Here is a 19,878-nt window from a genome sequence, read left to right as displayed (position 1 = left end):
GCATCAACATACGTGCTGTCAAAAATCTTCATATAACTTTTGACTCCCAAAAAATTTAACTACTAATAGTCTACTGTTGACCAGAAGTCTTACTGATAACACAATCAATTAACACATGTTATATGTTAGACATATTATATATTGTATTGTTACAATAAAGTAAGCTAGATAAAAGAAAATGTTAAGAAAATTATAAGGAAGAGAAAATAAAGTGCTGTATGTATTTATTGAAAAAATCCATGTATGAGTGAACCTGTGCAGTTCAAACCCCTGTTGTTCAAGAGTCAACAGCTAAAAAACTAACAGCCTTAATATTATCAAATATTGAGTTGATTATTATGTTATAATTAGTTAACTTTGTCTCTTAGTTCACTTTTAATCTAGAGATTTCCCCCTCCCTCTTTGTCCTCCCATTGTTATCATTTATTGAAGAAACTGTCATTGTACTTTAGAGCTGCGTTGTTCAGTACTATAGATACTACCTACATGTACATGTGGCTGTTGAGCACCTAAATTTGTGACTGGTCTATTTACAGATATTTGTAAATTTAAAATACTCATGTTTCAATGACTTGGTATAAAAAATGAAGTATCTCATTAATTTTACAGCAGTTACTTATGATCCTTTAATTTATTAAAGATTGCAAAATGGTGATCAAATTCTTTTGTTCCTCTTCATGTACTAGCTAGAGTACTTACATAAAGAGAAACCTCCCCAATCAACTATTTGACCACACTTGATTACTACACAAAGTATATATATTTTGCATTGAAAAAGGACAAAAGGTTGATTCTTTCTTCTTAATTACCAGTTTCCAATCATCTCTCAAAAATGATCAATGAGTATTTTTATAATTTTATTATGAAATTATGAATTTAAACATATATTTTTGAAATCCACTACAGTTATTATCCTTATTAATACTTAGATTGTCCCATCATTAGCCAATGGGAGCCTCTTCAAATTGCCTCCTGTCCTAGACATGATCCTAGAAGCCTTTGGTAGCTTCCTTGCTTTTTAGTATGACAGAAAGTTCCAGGCCCTGATTCCTTTTAGTGGGAAGCAATACTACAAACCACAGTCTGGCTTGCATAATGCTATCTTACTGGTTATTGTTTCTAGGACTTTTCAGTGGTCAAAGCTAGGAAATACGTTTTTTTTCCTTAAAAACAAAATCTCATAAATTTAGACTATATTTCCAATTCAGTTTTGGATCTATAGAGTTTTTATATAATTTCATCAGTATTACATTTACATATTACTTTTCCCATGCCAAATGTATTAGTTCTCAATGACATCAGTATACTAATTTGCTTTCTCTAACACTATACAAACAACAGTTATAAAATAGCATTTTTGGCCGTAACCGGTTTGGCTCAGTGGATAGAGCATCGGCCTGCGGACTGAGGGGTCCCAGGTTCGATTCCGGTCAAGGGCATGTTCCTTGGTTGCGGGCACATCCCCAGTGGGGGGTGTGCAGGAGGCAGCTGATTGATGTTTCTCTCATTGATGTTTCTAACGCTCTATCCCTCTCCCTTCCTCTCTGTAAAAAATCAATAAAATATATTTTTTAAAAATCAATAAAATATGTTTTTAAAAAATAGCATTTCTGTCACTACCACCACCAATATGATTACTTACTGAAGCATGTTTTTTGTTATTTGTAGTTCTTTTTCTCCTTTGGAGTGTACCTCAGAAGGGAAATCCAGAAAAATTACTGTGTTTTAAAGCCACTCAAAATAGTGTCTTTCTGATGAATGTGTATTCTAACAACTAGTTTCATTTCACTTTTAATTTTTACGGATTGCTTTTGTTGTTGGAAACATCTAAAAATAATATATCTATTTTTAAAAAAAAACAGTGTGGCAAATGTTTAAATAGTACATCCATATTGCTTGGATTTTAAGACTATTTGGACAATGTGATAGGGAGAATTACAAATATATTTGGGGATCATATGTTGAGGGAATTAGCAAGATATAACTTTAATTTTTTCTGCTATGATTTTATCATGTGGCATAGAAAATCACCTGGAAAATTACTTGTCTTATACAATAGTAGTTTTTTCAAGTGGTTTAGATGTCACAGCAGAAATGTACCATATTCCCACACTATTATAAATTTTGTTTACTTTTAGAGCAAATAGGTTTATTTTAAGTATTTCTTTTATAATACTACTAGAGGCCCAGTGCATGGATTTGTGCCCTGGTTGGGTCCCTCGGCCTGGCCTGCGGGGATTGGGCCGAAACCAGCAGTCTGACATCCCCCAAGGGGACCTGAAGTGCGAGAGGGCGCTCTGCAAAGTTGCTGTCACTTGGCAGCTCCTGTGTTGAGCATCTGCCCCTGGTGATCAGTGCACATCATAGTTACTGGCTGGTCGGCTGGTCACTTAGGCTTTTATATATATATATATATATATACACATATACACACATATTTTCAGATGGTTCAAAAGTCAGATCTATAAAACAAGAAATATTCAGTGGAGTCTGCCTTTTATTCCAGTTTCCTGCTCTCTATTGTCTCCTTCCAGTAGGTAAGATTAAAATTTTTTATGGTTGGTTCTTCTATTTTTTACACAGTTGCATATATATTTCATATCCTGACCAAAGAAGTTCCACAAAATTCTGTGAATTTTTTTTTTATTTTTCAAAGAGAGATCTTATAATCTTTTTCTGTCATCTGAATGACAAAATGTATCTTTTGATAAGCCATATTTTATAGATTGAAACTGAAAAAGAGTTGATATTATACATAAGCCAGGCTTTTTAAGAAGAAAGGATGCTTTGGGTGGAAACTAGTAGCTGTTATCAAATATCTTAAAGACTTCCTAGGGAAGGAGGAAAGCATGCTGTGTGAATCCAGATAATATAGTAGGACCAATTTTTTTTGAAGTTATAGAAATCCAGATTAATTAGTCTGAAAAAAAATCCTGCTAGTAGATGAAACTAAAAATAGAATGGGTTTCCTCTTGTGAATTTAAGTTCTTGTCATTGGGGAGATTCATACATCCGTTAAAGGTTGAACTGATTAACTTCCATAATCATTTGGTGATTCTGATTTCTGAAATTTTTCCTCACTTCTGTATGAATTATTCTACCTAACAGGTCTTATTGTATAGTCCCTGGGTGATCACAATGTATTTACTTTAGGAATCAGTGACATTTAAAGATGTGGCAATAGACTTCACATTGGAAGAGTGGAGGTTGATGGACCCTACACAGAGGGGCCTGCACAGGGATGTGATGCTAGAGAATTATAGGAATCTTGTCTCCCTGGGTAAGTATATGCATCTGCCCATTTGACCAGGTTTGCTGAATTTTGGCATTAAAATCTCATAATCTTAGGAGCATATTGTTGGGAGTTAGCTATTCCTCACTCTTAACTAAATGGCCTACCCATTGCAGAGTAAGAAATACATATTTCATTGGAATCTTGGAGATTGTTGACAATTCCTGATTTAGAACTAAAATTTTTTCTAGTCACTCTTATAAGTATCTGTTTGTTCCTTTTCTTTCTAAACAAATTATTCTCATGATCTGTTATCCCAACAAACTTGGGGTCATAGTGTTGAACTTTGAAATACCTTTGTAATTCTCTGACACCCATTATATAGTACAGTGATGGCGAACCTATGAACTCATTTTTTTTGGTTGATTTTTCTTTGTTAAATGGCATTTAAATATATAAAATAAATATAAAAAATATAAATCTTTGTTTTACTATGGTTGCAAAGATCAAAAAATTTCTATATGTGACACGGCACCAGAGTTAAGTTAGGGTTTTTCAAAATGCTGACACGCCGAGCTCAAAAGGTTTGCCATCACTGATATAGTAGAATGTTCTACTGGTGGGAATGACCCACATCAGTCCTATCCATATGCCAAGCACTAGCCACTTGAGCACTTGAAATGTGACTAGTCCAATTGAAGAACTAAATTTTAAATTTTATGTAATTATAACTAATTCAAATTTAAATAGCTACATGAAACTATTGGCAATTGTTATTGGACAGCACATCTCTAGAACTTTCTACAGTAGCCACTCTGCACAGGAGATTAAGAGCTGAGACTGAATTTGGCGATAGTTCTTCTCATAGGCATCATCAAATCCTATTCCTTTTTTTCTGAACAGGGCTTACAGTTTCCAAACCCGATATGATATCTCGTTTGGAGGATAAAAAAGGACCATGGGTGGGAATGAGAGAAATTTCAAGAGCCCCCTATCCAGGTGAGTTCATAAGAACCAGGAAGATGAGATTTATTCCATGGATGAGTCAGAATATCTGAAATATTTTGGAGAGTATCTTTTCTCAAAGCTATCTCAGAGGAAAAGATTCTTTCTCTTCCTCTGTCCCTATACCTTTCTCCCTCTCTTTCTTCCCCCTCTCTCCATTTCCTTCTCTTTTTCCCCTCTTCCCTCTCTTAGTCCTCAACTTTTGGTTCCTGTCCCATCCTACTTTGCTTTCTTGGATTAATGATTTTTTAATTAAATTTTTATTGTTGAAAGTATTACATATGTCCCCTTTCCCCTCCCCCCCCCCCTTGACCCCTTCTAGCCCACCCTCTGCCCCAGGCTTTCACCACCCTATTGTCTGGGTCTATGGGTTATGCATATATGCATACAAGTTCTTTGGTTGATCTTTTCCCACCCAGCCACCCACCCCTACCTTCCCTCTGAGATACCACAGTCTGTTCCATGCTTCTGTGTCTCTGGATCTATTTTGTTCATTAGTTTATTTTGTTCATTAGATGCCACATATGAGTGAGATCATGTGATACTTGTCTTTCTCTGACTGACTTATTTCACTTAGCATAATACTCTCCAGGTCCCTCCATGCTTTCTCAAAGGGTAAGAGATCCTTCTTTTTTACTGCTGCATAGTATTCTATCGTGTAAATGTACCACATCTTTTTTTATCCACTCATCTGCTAATGGGCAGTTGCACTGTTTCCAGATCTTAGCTATTGTAAATTGTGCTGCTATGAACATAGGGATGCATACATTCTTGGATTCATTTATTTTATTCATTCTTCATTCAAACATACATAAAATATTCCTTTCAGTTCTATTGTCTCCAATTAAATTTATATTTTTTCTTTGTTTAATCATTATCTGATATGGTTTTCATTTATTAATTTTTCTGAAAATGCTTTCTTGAGAATCAACACTGATTTATTTTAAGCTAAACATAGTTGGTCATTATTTGACTTTCTTCATCTATGAGCCTGTTGAAACTTTAGGGGTTCTTAATGAGAATACAAACAAGCTTGGATATTGTGGACAATCTCTCAGATTTGGATTTTCAACTAATTAAGAATACAAACAAAAAATCAGTTGGGAGTCAAAATAAAGTATTTATATAATCAGTGTTTATTAAACATTTGTATACTGTGAACTGGGTTAGTGTTTCATGAAAAGACTGTGTATGCAAATCAGCCCCCAAATTCCAAAGGATTTGAGAGGCCAAAGAACAAAGCAGACAAGTCTAGCTTGTCAGTTTAAAGAGTTTTAATAGAGAGCTTACAGAAACACAGTCCTAGGTGGGTGCAGGACAACATGGATCCTTGCCCCATTCACCCCCAGACCACCTGTTCTACACCTTCCGAAGAAATGGACCTAGTACTCCAAAAGGAATGCAAGGTGATATAGGAGAACAAAAGGACGAGATAGTGGGGGCTCTGGCCCCAGGGCAAGATAACATTGAGGGTACCTTTCCTAGGAGGAAGGACTAATGGTGGAGGAAGGAATAATGGTAATTCACAATTAACCTGGAGTCTCTGTACACATTCATAGTGTTCCCAAGGGGAAAGAGAATGGGGTTAAGGGTTCAGAAGGATTAGTTTTTAAATGGAGTCAGCTATATATGCACAGTTAGGTACTAGTGTACCGCAGTAAGATGGACCAGGTCCCTGCCCTCATGAAGATTACTTTTTGAGAAATAGATAATAAACATGTAAATGAACAAAAACAAGCTAAATAGTGATAGTAATAACATTTAGCTGTGAGATAAACTGGGGGGTATGAAAGAGTAACCAGGATGGGGAATGAGGCTGCCACCTATAGTGTGGCCAAGGAAGGCTTCTGAGGAGGTGACATTTAAGCGGAAGCCTGAAGGACCAAAAGAAGCCAGACGGGGGAAGAGGAAAAGAGGAACATTCCAGGCAAATAACCTGATAGAGAAAATAATGTAATGTGTTCTAGAAACCAAAGGAAGCTGCTGTGATGAAGCATAAATGAGCTGGAGACTGGTGTAGAATAAGATTAAAGACACAGGAGACTGCCTATTCAAGGGTTTGCAGATGATGGTAAGGAGTATGGATTTTAATCAAAGTGAGTGTGAAGGCATTGAAAGATTTTAATCAAGGATAACCCTGTTTATGGAAATTGAATTTAAGGGCATAAAGTAATCAGTTAAGAGATTGTTAAAAATATTCTAGGCAAGAGATCATAGTAAATTTGATTAAGGATGATAGTAGTGGAGATGATAAGAAATAAGTGGGTTCTATTTCATTTGAACATTTTATTATGATGCCATCCATACTTGCATATGTGTTACTTATGTTGTTTTATATATTAAACTAGAGGCCCAGTGCACAAAAATTTGTGCCCTCAGGGGGGTCCCTCAGCCCAGCCTGTGCCCTCTCGCAGTCTGGGATCCCTCAGGGGATGACCACCTGCTGGCTTAGGCCTGCTCCCCCAGGGGATTGGGCCTAAGCTGGCAGTCAGACATCCCTCTGGCAGCCTGAGAGTCCTCGGGGGATGTCCACTTCCCAACGGGGAGCAGACCTAAGCTGCAGTCGGACATCCTTAGTGCTGCTGAGGAGGCAGGAGAGGCTCCTACCACCACCGCTGTACTAGCAGCCGTCAGCCTGGCTTGTGGCTGAGCAGAGCTCCCCCTGTGAGAGCCCACTGACCACCAGGGGGCAACTCCTACATTAAGCGTCTGACCCCTGGTGGTCAGTGTGTGTCATAGTGACCAGTCATTCCCAGTCATTCTGCTGTTTGGATCAATTTGCATATTACCCTTTTATTATATAGGATAGAGGCCTGGTGCATGGGCGGGGGCCATCTGGTTTGCCCTGAAGGGTGTCCCGGATCAGGGTAAGGGTCTCACTGGGGTGCCTGGCCAGCCTGGGTGAGGGGCCTAGGGCCGTTTTCAGGCTGGCCACACCCCCTTCAGGGTGGGGGTCCCTGCTGGTGTGCCTGACCAGCCTGGGTGAGGGGCTGATGGCTGTTTGCAGGCTGGCCACAGCCCCTTCAGTGTGGGGGTCCCCACTGGGGTGCCTGGCCAGCCTGGGTGAGGGGCTGAGGGCCATTTTCAGGCTGGCCACACCCCCTTCAGGGTGGGGGGGTGTCCTGCTGGGGTGCCTGGCCAGTCTGGTTGAGGGGCTGATGGCTGTTTGCAGGCTGGCCAAGCCCCCCAGCGAGGACCCTCACCCCATGAGGGTTTGGCCATCCTGGGTGAGGGGCTGATGGCTCTTTTCAGGCTGTCCACAGCCTCCAACCACCCAAGCTCCCAGTGGAGGCTGACTGGAAGCAGATATCTGGGATTTATTTATCTTCTATAATTGAAACTTTGTTGCCTTGAGTGGAGGCCACAGCCAGCCAGGGCAGGCAGAAAGCTTGGCTTCCTCCATCACCGGGGCAACCAAGCCTCCTGCTTGCTCCAGCTCTGTGGCTGCTGGCTGCCATCTTGGTTGGTTTAATTTGCATATAGATGCTCTGATTGGCTGGTGGGCATGGCTGGGGGCATAGCGGAGGTGCAGTCAATTTGCATGTTTCTCTTTTATTAGATTAGATCAGTGATGGCGAACCTATGACATGCGAAGTCATTTTTTTGGTTGATTTTTCTTTGTTAAGTGGCATTTAAATATATAAAATAAATATAAAAAATATAAGTCTTTGTTTTACTATGGTTGCAAATATCAAAAAATTTCTATATGTGACACGGCACCAGAGTTAAGTTAGGGTTTTTCAAAATGCTGACACGCCGAGCTCAATAGGTTCACCATCACTGGATTAGATAGTATATATTTTTTAAAAGATTGAATGAAAAGTAGACATTGGAGATACCCCATGAGAGCTAAAGCTACTAAAGTGTCTAAAAAGGTAAAAGGGGATGAAAATCTAGAATGGAAAAGGAGGGAATCTAGAATGGAATAGACAGAGAGGCCACCTCCCCTGTTGTATCACTAGGAAAGATGGAGAAGACATAGGTCAACTGGTAGTGGGAAGATGGAGGCATTTTATTTTAATAGCACCTATATTCTCAATAAAATATAAAGCAAGACCATAAATTTATTGTGACAATAAAGAGTTGAGAGAGAGGGAAAGTTAAATATTTTATGGTACATAGAATTCACCAGGAAAGCCATGTTGACCTGAAGTTTTTATTGTGCAAGGCCTTTAATTACAGCTTCTATTCCTTTTGTAATTTTAGAACTATTTCCTATTTCTTTTTGTTTCAACAAATTAGGTTTATTGATCTATCTAATCTAACATTTAAATTTTATGGCACACTGCCCTCTGCTGATTTTTTAAAAGTCTATGTGGATCTGAAGTGATCTCTCTTTTTATGTCTGAGATTAATTTTTTGTCTCCTATCTTTTAATCAGTCTTGCAAGGGTTTATCAATCTTATTTGGCTTTTAAAGAATAATTTTTATCATTTCTATTGTGTGTTTAATTTGTTTCATTATGTCTCATTTCATTATTTTTACCTTCTTAGGGTTTAATTTACTGACTTTTTCTTATATCATTGATTTTCAGCCATTTTTAATATATTTAAGGTTACCAAGACTGTATCACACCTTTTTTTATATAGCACCTTCATAATTATTGAGTTCAAAATATTCGATCATTTCTACTGTTATGTCTTTGGCCCTCAGGTTATTGTGCAATATTTTTCTTTTATTTTGAACTATATGGGATTTTGTAGTAAGCTTCTTACCTTAAATGCAATTGTGTCTCTCTCCAGTTGATGTTTCTCTCTCTCTCTCCCTCACCTCCCTCCCTTCAACTCTCTAGAAATCAATGGAAAGAATATCCTTGGGTGAGGATTTTTAAAAAGAGAAATTGAAGTTGACTCTAAAGGAAATGAAAGAGAAATATTTGAGAGACTTATTCTCAAATATTCTAGGACCATTACCATAAATGACTTTTTTGAATAGAGGAAAACTCCTTGAATTTACTAATTTGGCTCATTGCTCAACCAGCCTCCCTTAACTTTAGCTCCTTCTTCCTAGAAAACAAGGCCAATTTACAAGCAGTTAAAAACAACATATTCAGTGTCAGCCCAAGTTTTCCTCTTATTCAGTTCAGTGAGAACTCCCTAATGTAGAAAATGGACTCATTTGATTTTTCTTTTTCCCCTCCCCAGAGTTGGAGACCAAACCAGCAACCAAATATGCTATACTAACAGAGGATATCTTTGAAGATTTGTCACAGGAGACCAGAGTAGAGAAACTTGCAGAGAATGGTCTATGGCACTCCAGAATGGGAGGATTATGGAAATGGAATGACAGGATATTGAGACTGCAAAATAGTCAGGAGAGTCAGAGCCAAATAGTTACACAGAAGAAAATTCACACTGGCCAAAGAGGCATTAAATTTGGGTCTATATTTTGTCCAGAGCCAGGAGTTACCACAGAAGAGTTCCACAGCAAATGCCAAAATCATGAGGAAAATTTCACAGAGAATTTAGATTTGAATACAGATACCCATTTGGGGAAGAAAAATTGCAAGGATACGGAAGGCAGCAATGCTATAAAGCCTGCTTCAGAACTTACTTTAAGGGGAAAAAATAATAACAAAGAAAAACCCTATAAATGCAGTACATGTGAAAAGGCCTTTTGTTATAGGTCATTACTCATTCAGCATCAAAGAACTCACACTAAAGAAAAACCTTATGAATGTAATGAATGTGGGAAAATGTTTAGTCAGCCTTCATATCTTAGTCAACATAAAAAAATTCACACTGGAGAAAAACCCTATAAGTGTAACGAATGTGGAAAGGCCTTTATTGCTTCTTCATCACTGATGGTACATCAGAGAATTCATACTAAGGAGAAACCTTATCAGTGTAATGTCTGTGGAAAATCTTTTAGCCAGTGTGCACGCCTTAATCAGCACCAGAGAATTCAAACTGCAGAGAAGCCCTATAAATGTAGTGAATGTGGGAAGGCTTTTAGTGATAAGTCAAAACTTGCACGACATCAAGAAACTCACAACGGAGAGAAACCCTACAAATGTAATGATTGTGGGAAAGCCTTCAGGAATAAGTCATATCTTAGTGTACATCTGAAGACCCATACTGAAGAGAAACCATATAAATGCAATGAGTGTGGGAAATCCTTCAAGAATACCACAATTTTTAATGTTCATCAGAGAGTTCATACTGGAGAGAAGCCCTTTAGATGTAATGAATGTGGAAAAGCCTATAGAAGTAATTCAAGCCTTATTGTACATATAAGAACTCATACTGGAGAAAAACCCTATGAATGTAATGAATGTGGAAAAGCATTTAATCGTATAGCAAATTTCACAGAACATCAGAGAATTCACACGGGAGAAAAACCTTATAAATGTAATGAATGTGGGAAAGCATTCATTAATTATTCATGCCTTACAGTACACCACAGAATGCATACAGGAGAGAAACCTTATAAATGTAGTGAATGTGGAAAGGCCTTCATGCGTTCCTCATCTCTAATTATACATCAACGAATTCATACTGAAGAGAAACCTTATCTATGTAATGAATGTGGGGAATCGTTCAGAATAAAATCACACTTAACTGTACATCAGAGAATTCATACAGGAGAGAAACCGTATAAATGTACTGACTGTGAAAGGGCATTCACCAAAATGGTAAATCTTAAGGAGCATCAGAAAATTCATACTGGAGTGAAACCCTATAAATGCTGTGATTGTGGAAAATCCTTCAGGACTAAGTCATACCTTATTATACATCAAAGGACCCATACTGGAGAAAAACCATATAAATGTAATGAATGTGAGAAAGCTTTTACTAATACATCACAGCTTACTGTACACCAAAGAAGGCATACTGGAGAAAAACCCTATAAATGTAATGAATGTGGGAAGGTTTTCACAAGTAACTCAGGATTTAATACCCATCAGAGAACACATACTGGAGAGAAACCTTTTAAATGTAATGACTGTGGGAAAGCGTTTAGCCAGATGATACATGTCACAGAACATCAGAAAATCCATAGTGGAGAGAAACCCTATAAATGTGATGTGTGTGGAAAAGCCTTCAGGAGGGGTTCATACCTTACAGTGCATTGGCGAACACATACTGGAGAAAAGCCCTATACATGTAAAGAATGTGGAAAAGGTTGTATTACTCTCTCACAGCTAACTCTACATCAGCGAATTCATACTGGGGAGAAGCCCTATAAATGTGAAGAATGTGGAAAAGCCTTCAGAACAAACTCAGACTTTACTGTACACCTAAGGATGCATACTGGAGAAAAACCCTATAAATGTAATGTATGTGGAAAAACCTTTAGGAGTAGCTCCAGCCTTACTGTACATCAAAGAGTACATCAGAGAAAAACTCAGTTAATATAAAGAATAATAAGTCATCCAGTTGTCTATAAGAAAAATCATAATCTGTATATATAATGAAAGTGGGAAGACTTTCAGGAATCAATTTACCAGAAGATACACACAGAAAAAAATAGTCTATAAACATATGAATGAGGAAAAAACATTTAATCATATTAAATCTTATAAGGAAATTCACAATTGAGTGCAATGGACAAATGAAAGCCTTTATCAAGGTTTGATACTTTATTCATGTAACAGGTTATCTTTAATGAATTGCCTATATACTTTTGCCTTTTTTTTCTATTGGTTTGTTTAATAAATCTGGAAGTGCTCTTTTATATATTTTAGATATTCATCTTTTGTCATCTGTGTTGCAGATGTTTTTCTTAATCTAGCATTTGTCTTTATATTTTTATATAATAGAAGTCACCATATTTTTATTTTTATAGTAAGATATATTTTTTCATTTTTCCTTTTTTTCTTTATATACTATTTCAGTTAAAGGATCTCCTTAATTCTTAGGTTATACATAGTCTCCTAAATTTGTTTCTAAGATTCTGATAATTTTATTTTTTACATTGAAGTCTTTAACCCTTCTGGACTGGAGGGCTACTGATAGAAGATCAACTCCAAATGTCCATTAACCTATTAAAATATTATGAACCTAAATAGTAAACAGGAAATGCAAATTACAACATTCTCTGAGATACTACTTTCACTTCATGGAGTTGGAAAATTTAAAAGATCTTTTTTGAGTGGGGTTTGGGAAACCATGTACTCTTACCAAAAGATTAAAAATAAAAAGCTTTGACCCAGAAGTCTGTCCCACAGAAATAACAGCATTAATGCATAAGAATACACATAAAGACAAAATGAATGGCTACTAATAGGAGAATGGTTGGATGAATTGTGATATATCCTGATGTGTGAAATAGCATAGCGTAAGAGTAATGTTTTAAAATGAGTTATATCTACAATAATTCCAAGGCATTTGCATAATTTTTGGTAAGTAACTGCTTTCTTAACAGATATTTATATGTGTAATATTTCATTTTTGTTAAATAATTACACCCATTTCTGTATTCCTGTGTGTATGTGATTAGATGAACATGGAAACAGGTGTGGAAGACTCTACACCAGACAGTTAACATTGGTTAACTTGAAGGGAGGTGGAGAAGAGGAGAAGTAGGTTATAAATAAGGAAAAAGACTGGGGGAAAAGAGAAATGAAAGTGCAACATGTATGGTACAAAATTCTATGTGAAATTATGTATTTGTGTGAACTTTTGAGATCCATGAATGAAGGGATGGTCTCCAAAACTTGATGGCTGTTTCAGAGTTGGTGGAGTATCAGGTGTTTTTTGTTTAACTTTTCTGCATTTTTCTATATTTTTTTTGTTTTTCTTTCCAATGAGCATGTAATATTTATATAAACAGGAAAAACCTATTTTTCTTATGAAGCTAATTCATCAGACACCTGATATCTGCTAGGAATCACCCTGGATGCTGGATGTACATTGGTGTGGGGAGGTCTGGTCATGGATCTAAGAATGTGGGAATTGGTTTTGATGCTGGCTAGATTCCAAAGTTACACAGCACTTCACTCCCCCAACCCTCTGTGTTTCATTTGGAGGAGGTAATAGAAATTTTATATAGATGGAAAACATATTCAAGAATATCTAGACTTGTGTCTATGCTGTGGAGAAGAAGACCACAAGCCTCAGAAAGAAGTTCCACTTTTAACATGGTGCCAAAATAAAGGTCATAATAGTATTAAGTTCTGTGTATAGCCTCACAGAACATTGGAGTATAGAGAGAGGAAATAGACCAGGACTCCCAAGTCCACATTGAAGGCTAGGAATACTAAGAGAGTCCTGGGAAACCAGAAGTTGTGGACCTGATACCAGAAGGCTCTAACACAGCGGTTCTCAACCTGTGGGTCGTGACCCCTTTAGGGGTCGAATGACCCTTTCACAGGGGTCGCCTAAGGCCATCGGAAAACAGATATATAATTACATATTGTTTTTGTGATTAATCACTATGCTTTCATTATGTTCAATTTGTAAGAATGAAATTGGGGGTCACCACAACATGAGGAACTGTATTAAAGGGTCGTGGCATTAGAAAGGTTGAGAACCACTGCTCTAACAGATCATGGGCCTGATACCCAGAGAGAACAAGGCATGATGAGCTATGCTTCAGTGAATACTGAAGGAAAGAAAGTCAGATGTCCCTCTTACAATGTGTACAATGGACAAGTACATCTATACTAATAATCTATACTAATAAAAGGGTAATATGCTAATTAGACCGGGTCAACCAGACATCTTCCGGTCATCTGGTCCTCCTTCTGGACAAAGCCACAGTGGCAGGGGCCAAGGCAGAGGCAGTGAGAGGCAATCAGGCCAGCAGGGGAAAGTGGTTGGGGTGATCAGGCCAGCAGGGGAGGGCAGTTAGGGGTGATCAGGCCAGCAAGCAGAGGCAGTTAGGGATGATCAAGCAGGCAGGCAGAGTGGTTAGGGGTGACAAGGCAGGCAGGCAGGTGAGTGGTTAGGAGCCAGTGGTCCCGGATTGCAAGAGGGATGTCTGACTGTTGGTTTAGGCCCAATCCCATAGTCGGACATCCCCCAAGGGGTCCAGGATTGGAGAGGGTGCAGGCCAGGCTGAGGAACCCCCCCCCCCCCACACACACACACACACACACATGAATTTCATGTACTGGGCTTCTAGTATTTAATATTGGGAAGGGGATAGTGGATAAATTATATGAGCTATCTCCCATTATAAATAATTTGACATTGCAGTTAAAATGACCATTTCCAGTTAAATTTTAATAGTGAAATCTATTAACTATTACCAGGAGACTTACTTTCTTTGGATATAACATACCGCTCTCTGATAGGAAAGTCTGAGGATTAGATCTTGAAATACTACCCTTAAAACCTCTGCTGTCATTATAAAATAGTCATGGAATGTATAGTACAGACAGGAAATATGGTCTATATTAAATTGTAATAACTATGGGTGGTGTCAGTTGGATAACTAGACTTATTAATGGGACCACTCACAAGTTATATAAAAGTATAACCACTGTGCTGTATACATGAAACTAATATAATATTGAATGTCAATTGTAATTGAAAAGTTAAAAACCTAATAAAGAGCCAGGGTCATAATGACCCAAGGCTTGACCAGACCAGAAGTCAGTGCTGGGTTGCCTGACTGCCTAGGGGGCTGCAGATCAGGCCTGGAGAGAGGCCTGCAGAGAGAGAGGGGGGCAGCATCTGATCCGTAGCCTCTGTGGCAGCCGTTGATCAGAACTTGCCTCTCTTCCTTTCCCAGCCTAGCCAACACCTCCATTTCTCTCCAGGCCTCCACTGGGGCTGCTGATCAGGCCCCTTTCTGATCAGGCCCCATTGATAGGCCCAGAGTCACTGACTGGCATAGAAACTGACCAATCAGAACCAAATCTGGGTGAACTATGAGCAGCCAATGCCTGCCTAGGAGGCGGAGCTTTTGATGCTGACTGGCATAGAAACTGACCAATCAGAACCAAATCTGGGTCAACTGTGAGAAGTCAATGGCTGCCTAGGTGGCGGAGCTTATGACTCTGACTGGCATAGAAACTGACCAGAACCAAATTGTCTGGCAGAAGAGGGCAGTTGGGGGCGAGATCAGGACAGCAGGGGAGGGCAGTTAGGAGTGATCAGCCAGGCAGAAGCAGTTAAGGGTGATCAGTCCGGCAGGGAAGGGCAGTTGGGGGCTAGATCAGATCAGCAAGGGAGGGCAGTTAGGGGTAAACAGGCAGGCAGAGGTTGTTAGGGCACGATCAGGCCAGCAGGTAAGGACAGTTGGGGGCAACCAGGCTGGCAGGAGAGGGCAGTTGGGGGCGAGATCAGGACAGCAGGGGAGGGTAGTTAGGGGTGATCAGGAAGGCAGGCAAAGGCAGTTAGGGGCAATCAGGCAGGCAGGCAGAAAGGTTAGGGACGATCAGGCAGGCAGGCAGAGGGGTTAAGGGCATCAGGCAGGCAGGTGAGTGGTTAGGAGCCAGCGGTCCCAGATTGTGAGAGGGGTGTCTGACCGCTGGTTTAGGCCCGATCCCAATTGGGCCTAAACCGACAGTCAGACATCCCCCAAGGAGTTCCTGATTGGAGTGGGTATAGGCTGGGCTGAGGGAACCCACCCTCCATGCATGAATTTCATGCACTGGGCCTCTAATCTATACTAATAAAAGAAACATGCAAATTGGTGTCACTCCGCTATGCCCACCAGCCAATCAGGATGAGTATGCAAATTAACCCAACAAAGATGGTGGTTAATTTGCATATGCAGGTGCGGAGTGAAGACTGAAGGCTCCACCCAAGCGAAGATTGAAGACGACTGAAGACTGAAGAGGCTTACCTTCGCTGCTGCAGCCAGAGCAGAGAAGCCTCCAGGCTTGGCTTCTCCACTGCAGTTGGAGCAAAGGCCTGGGTCCTGGGTGCCAGAGGAAAACCAGTGCCGGCAGCCAGGGGAAGGAAGGCCTATTGCACAAATCTCTTCGTGCAGCAGGCCTTTAGTATATATATGAAAGCCTAAGCCACCATTCAACCATTCGGTAGCTATGATGCACACTGACCACCAGGGGGCAGACGCTCAATACACAGGCATAGAAACATGGAACAGACTCATGAATCTCAGAGGGAAGGGGGGAGGGGGAGAGTGAGAAGAGATTAACCAAAGATCTTATATGCATATTAGATGCCTGGTGCATGGGTTCATGCACCAGTGGGGGTCCCTCGGCCTGGCCTGCAGGGATCTGGCTGAAACTGGCTCTCTGACATCCCCTGATGGATCCTGGATTGTGAGAGGGTGCAGGCCAGGCCGAAAGACCCCACTGGTGCAAAAATCCATGCACTGAGCCTCTAGTCCTATCTAATAATAGACAAATATGGTAATTGACCGTACCTTCGCTATGCTTCCCATTGGCTAATCAACACGATATGCAAATTAACCCAACCAAAATGGCGGCCAGCAGCCATGCAGCTGAAGCGAGCAGGAGGCTTGCTTGCTCCAGTGATGGAGGAAGCCAAGGTTCCCTGCCTGCCGCGGCCCAGTTCTGAGCTCCGAAAGCAACAAAGTTTCAATTATAGAAGCTAAACAAACCTCAGATACCTGCTTTCAGCAGGCCATGGCCTCGGAGCTGAAGCAAGCAGGAGCCGGCTCTCAGCTCCAGTGATGGCAACAAAGTTTCAATTATAAAAGGTAAATAAATCCCAGAATAAAAAAGAGGCTGGGAGCTTCAGTCACCAGCCAGCCTAAAAACAGCCCTCAGCCCCTCACCCAGATTGGCCAGGCACCCCAGTGGGGACCCCCACCCTGAAGGGGGTGTGACCAGCAGCAAAGAGCCATCAGCCCCCTCACCCAGGCTGGCCAGGGACCCAAGCGGGACCCCCTACCCTGATCTGGGACACCCTTCAGGGCAAACCAGCCGGCCCCTGCCCATGCACCAGGCCTCTATCCTATATAATAAAAGGGTAATATGCAAACTGACCCTAACAGCAGAATGACTGGGAATGAGTGGTCACTATGACACACACTGACCACCAGGGGGCAGACGCTCAATGCAGGAGCTGCCCTCTGGTGGTCAGTGAGCTCCCACATGGGGGAGCTCTGCTCAGCCACAAGCCAGGCTGACGGCTGCCAGTACAGCGGTGGGAGCCTCTCCTGCCTCCTCAGCAGTGCTAAGGATGTCTGACTACAGTTTAGGTCTGCTCCCCGCTGGCAAGTGGACATCCCCCGAGGGCTCTCAGGCTGCCAGAGGGATGTCTGACTGCCAGCTTAGGCCCAATCCCCCGGGGAGCGGGCCTAACCCAGCAGGTGGTCATCCCCTGAGGGGTCCCAGACTGCAAAAGGGCACAGGCCGGGCTGAGGGGACCCCCTCCCCAACGAGTGCACAAATTTTTGTGCAACGGGTCTCTAGTCTACACTAATAAAAGAGAAACATGGTAATTGGCATACGACCGCTACCCTTCCCATTGGCTAATCAGCGAGATATGCAAATTAACTGACAGCCAAGATGGCGGCCGGCAACCAGGCAGCTTAAACTGAACATGAGGCTTGCTTGCTTCAGTGACGGAGGACTCCAACGTTCCCCGCCTGCCGCTGCAGGCCTCTGAGCGGGCAGTTTGAAACATAGTAACATATAGCAGCTAAAAAAACTCCAGAAACCTGCTTTCAGCGAGCCAGGATCTCAGAGCTGGAGTTGATACAGAGTTTCGATTGTAGAACACAAACAAGTCTGGGCCCGAGGGTTTCCGCTTTCCCAGCAGCAGAGGCCGCAGAGCTGGAGCCACAGCTAAAGCTGGCCCAGAATAAAAAAGAAAAAAGAAAAAAAGGAGCGGTTGGGAGCTTCAGTCACCCGACAGCCTGATAATGGCCCTCAGCCCCTCACCCAGACTGGCCAGGCACCCCAGTGGGGACCCCCACCCTGAAGGGTGTGTTACCAGCTGCAAACAGCCATCATCCCCTCACCCAGGCTGGCCAGGCACCCCAGTGGGGACCCCCACCCTGATCCAGGACACCCTTCAGGGCAAACCAGCCAGCCCCCTCCCATGCACCAGGCCTCTATGCTATATAGTAAAAGGGTAATATGCCTCCCAGCACTGGGATCAGCATGACAGGGGGCAGCGCCCAAACCCCCTGATCGGCCATGTTCTGTGTGTGACAGGGTGCGGCACCCCAACCCACCCCCCCACGGGCCCTGCTCTGTGTGTGATGGGGTAGAGCCATAACCTCCCCATCGGCCCTGCCCTGAGTGTGAGAGTGGCGGCACCCCAACACCCTGATTGGCCCTGCTCTGTGGGTGATAGAGAGCGGTGCCCCAACCCCCCCTGCCCCCCCTCCCAACGGGCCTTGCTCTGTGTGTGATGGGGTAGAGCCATAACCTCCCCATCAGCCCTGCCCTGAGTGTGACAGTGACGGTGCCCCAACCCGCTGATCCACCCTGCTCTGTGTGTGACAGTGGGCGGTGCCACAACTCCCCTATGGGCCCTACTCTGTGAGTGACAGGGGGGAGCTCCTCAACCCCCTGATGGGCCCTACTATGTGCATGACAGGGGGGAGCTCCCCAACCCCCTGATGGGCCCTGCTCTGTGCATGACAGGGTACGGAGCCCCAACCCCCTGATTGGCCCTGCTCTGTGCGTGAAAGGGGCTGGCGCCGCAACCTCCCCATCGACCCTGCCTTGAGTGTGACAGGGGGCGGTGCCCCAACCCCCCAATCGGCCCTACCCTGAGCGTGACTGAGGGTGACATCACAACCTCCCAATCCGCCCTGCTCTGTGCATGACAGGGGGCGGCGCCCCAACTCCCCAATCAGCCCTGCTCTGAGCCCGACCAGGGGCTGCACCTAGGGATTGGGCCTGCCCTCTGCCACCCGGGAGCAGGCCTAAGCCAGCAGGTTGTTATCTCCCGAGGGGTCCCAGACTTCAAGAGGGCACAGGCCGGCCTGAGGGACCCCCCTACCCCCCCCCCAGTGCACAAATTTTTGTGCACGGGGCCTCTAGTATATTTATAAAACCACCTGCTGTCAAACAATTGATGTTATGATGTCAACTCTATTGGCTGCTTCTTTCTATCTCCTAAAACCACACCGAGACCCTGTCTCCTATCCCTGTTTTAGAACCAAGCATTTCAGGAAGAGGAGCAATGCCCTGGCCAGGTGGCTCAGTTGGTTTAAGCATCCCATAGACAAAAGTGTGCAGGTTTGATTCCCGGTCAGGGCACATACCTAGGTTGCAGGTTTAGTCCCCAGTCAGAGTGCATACAAGAAGTAACTGATTGATGTTTCTCTCTCACATCCATGTTTCTCTCTCTCTCTAGAAATCAATGAAAACATATCCTTGGGTGAAGATTGTTAAAAAAGAGGAGCATGGTCAGCAGGTTCAAATGACATAAGAACTGAAAAGTGTCCATTGGGTTAGGGATGGAGATGATATCGGCCACCTTTACTAGAGTAGTTTCACTGGAGTGGTAAAGCTCCAACGCCTGATTCTAGTGTGTAATGGTATCTCATTATAGATATAATTTCCATTTCCTTGGTGGCTAATAATGTTGAATCCCCTTTTAGGTGTTTATTGGCTTTTTAATATCCTCTTTTGAGAAATGCATGTTCAAAACTTTTGTCCACATTTTTATTAGGAATTCTTTTATTTATAGTTTTCTTTAAAATTCTATATGTAAGGTATTATTGGATATTTGTATTGCAAATATCTCCCCATCTGCATCTTGCCTTTTATCTCTCTAAATGATGTCCATTAATAA

The 19,878-nt window shown here is 42.0% G+C and overlaps 1 protein-coding gene across 3 annotated transcripts in view; it reads left to right on the top strand.

Moving 5' to 3' along the window:
- Nucleotides 1-12,944, top strand: part of ZNF624 (zinc finger protein 624) — a 59,936-nt gene extending 46,992 nt beyond the window's left edge. For 2 of the 3 annotated variants that reach the window (XM_059668498.1, XM_059668496.1), the window contains 3 exons: nucleotides 3,154-3,280; nucleotides 4,136-4,231; nucleotides 9,382-12,944. In XM_059668498.1, coding sequence (XP_059524481.1) covers nucleotides 3,154-3,280; nucleotides 4,136-4,231; nucleotides 9,382-11,597 — 2,439 coding nt within the window. In that variant the 3' untranslated portion in view covers nucleotides 11,598-12,944. The remainder of the gene's footprint in view (nucleotides 1-3,153; nucleotides 3,281-4,135; nucleotides 4,232-9,381) is intronic. The other variant, XM_059668499.1, reaches the window with a different exon arrangement.
- Nucleotides 12,945-19,878: the final 6,934 nt, after the last annotated feature.

The sequence above is a fragment of the Myotis daubentonii genome, chromosome 16 (assembly GCF_963259705.1).
Source record: "Myotis daubentonii chromosome 16, mMyoDau2.1, whole genome shotgun sequence".
NCBI lineage: Eukaryota > Metazoa > Chordata > Mammalia > Chiroptera > Vespertilionidae > Myotis > Myotis daubentonii.
Note: the sequence above shows the minus strand (reverse complement) of the source record. Positions and strands in the feature narration are given on the sequence as shown.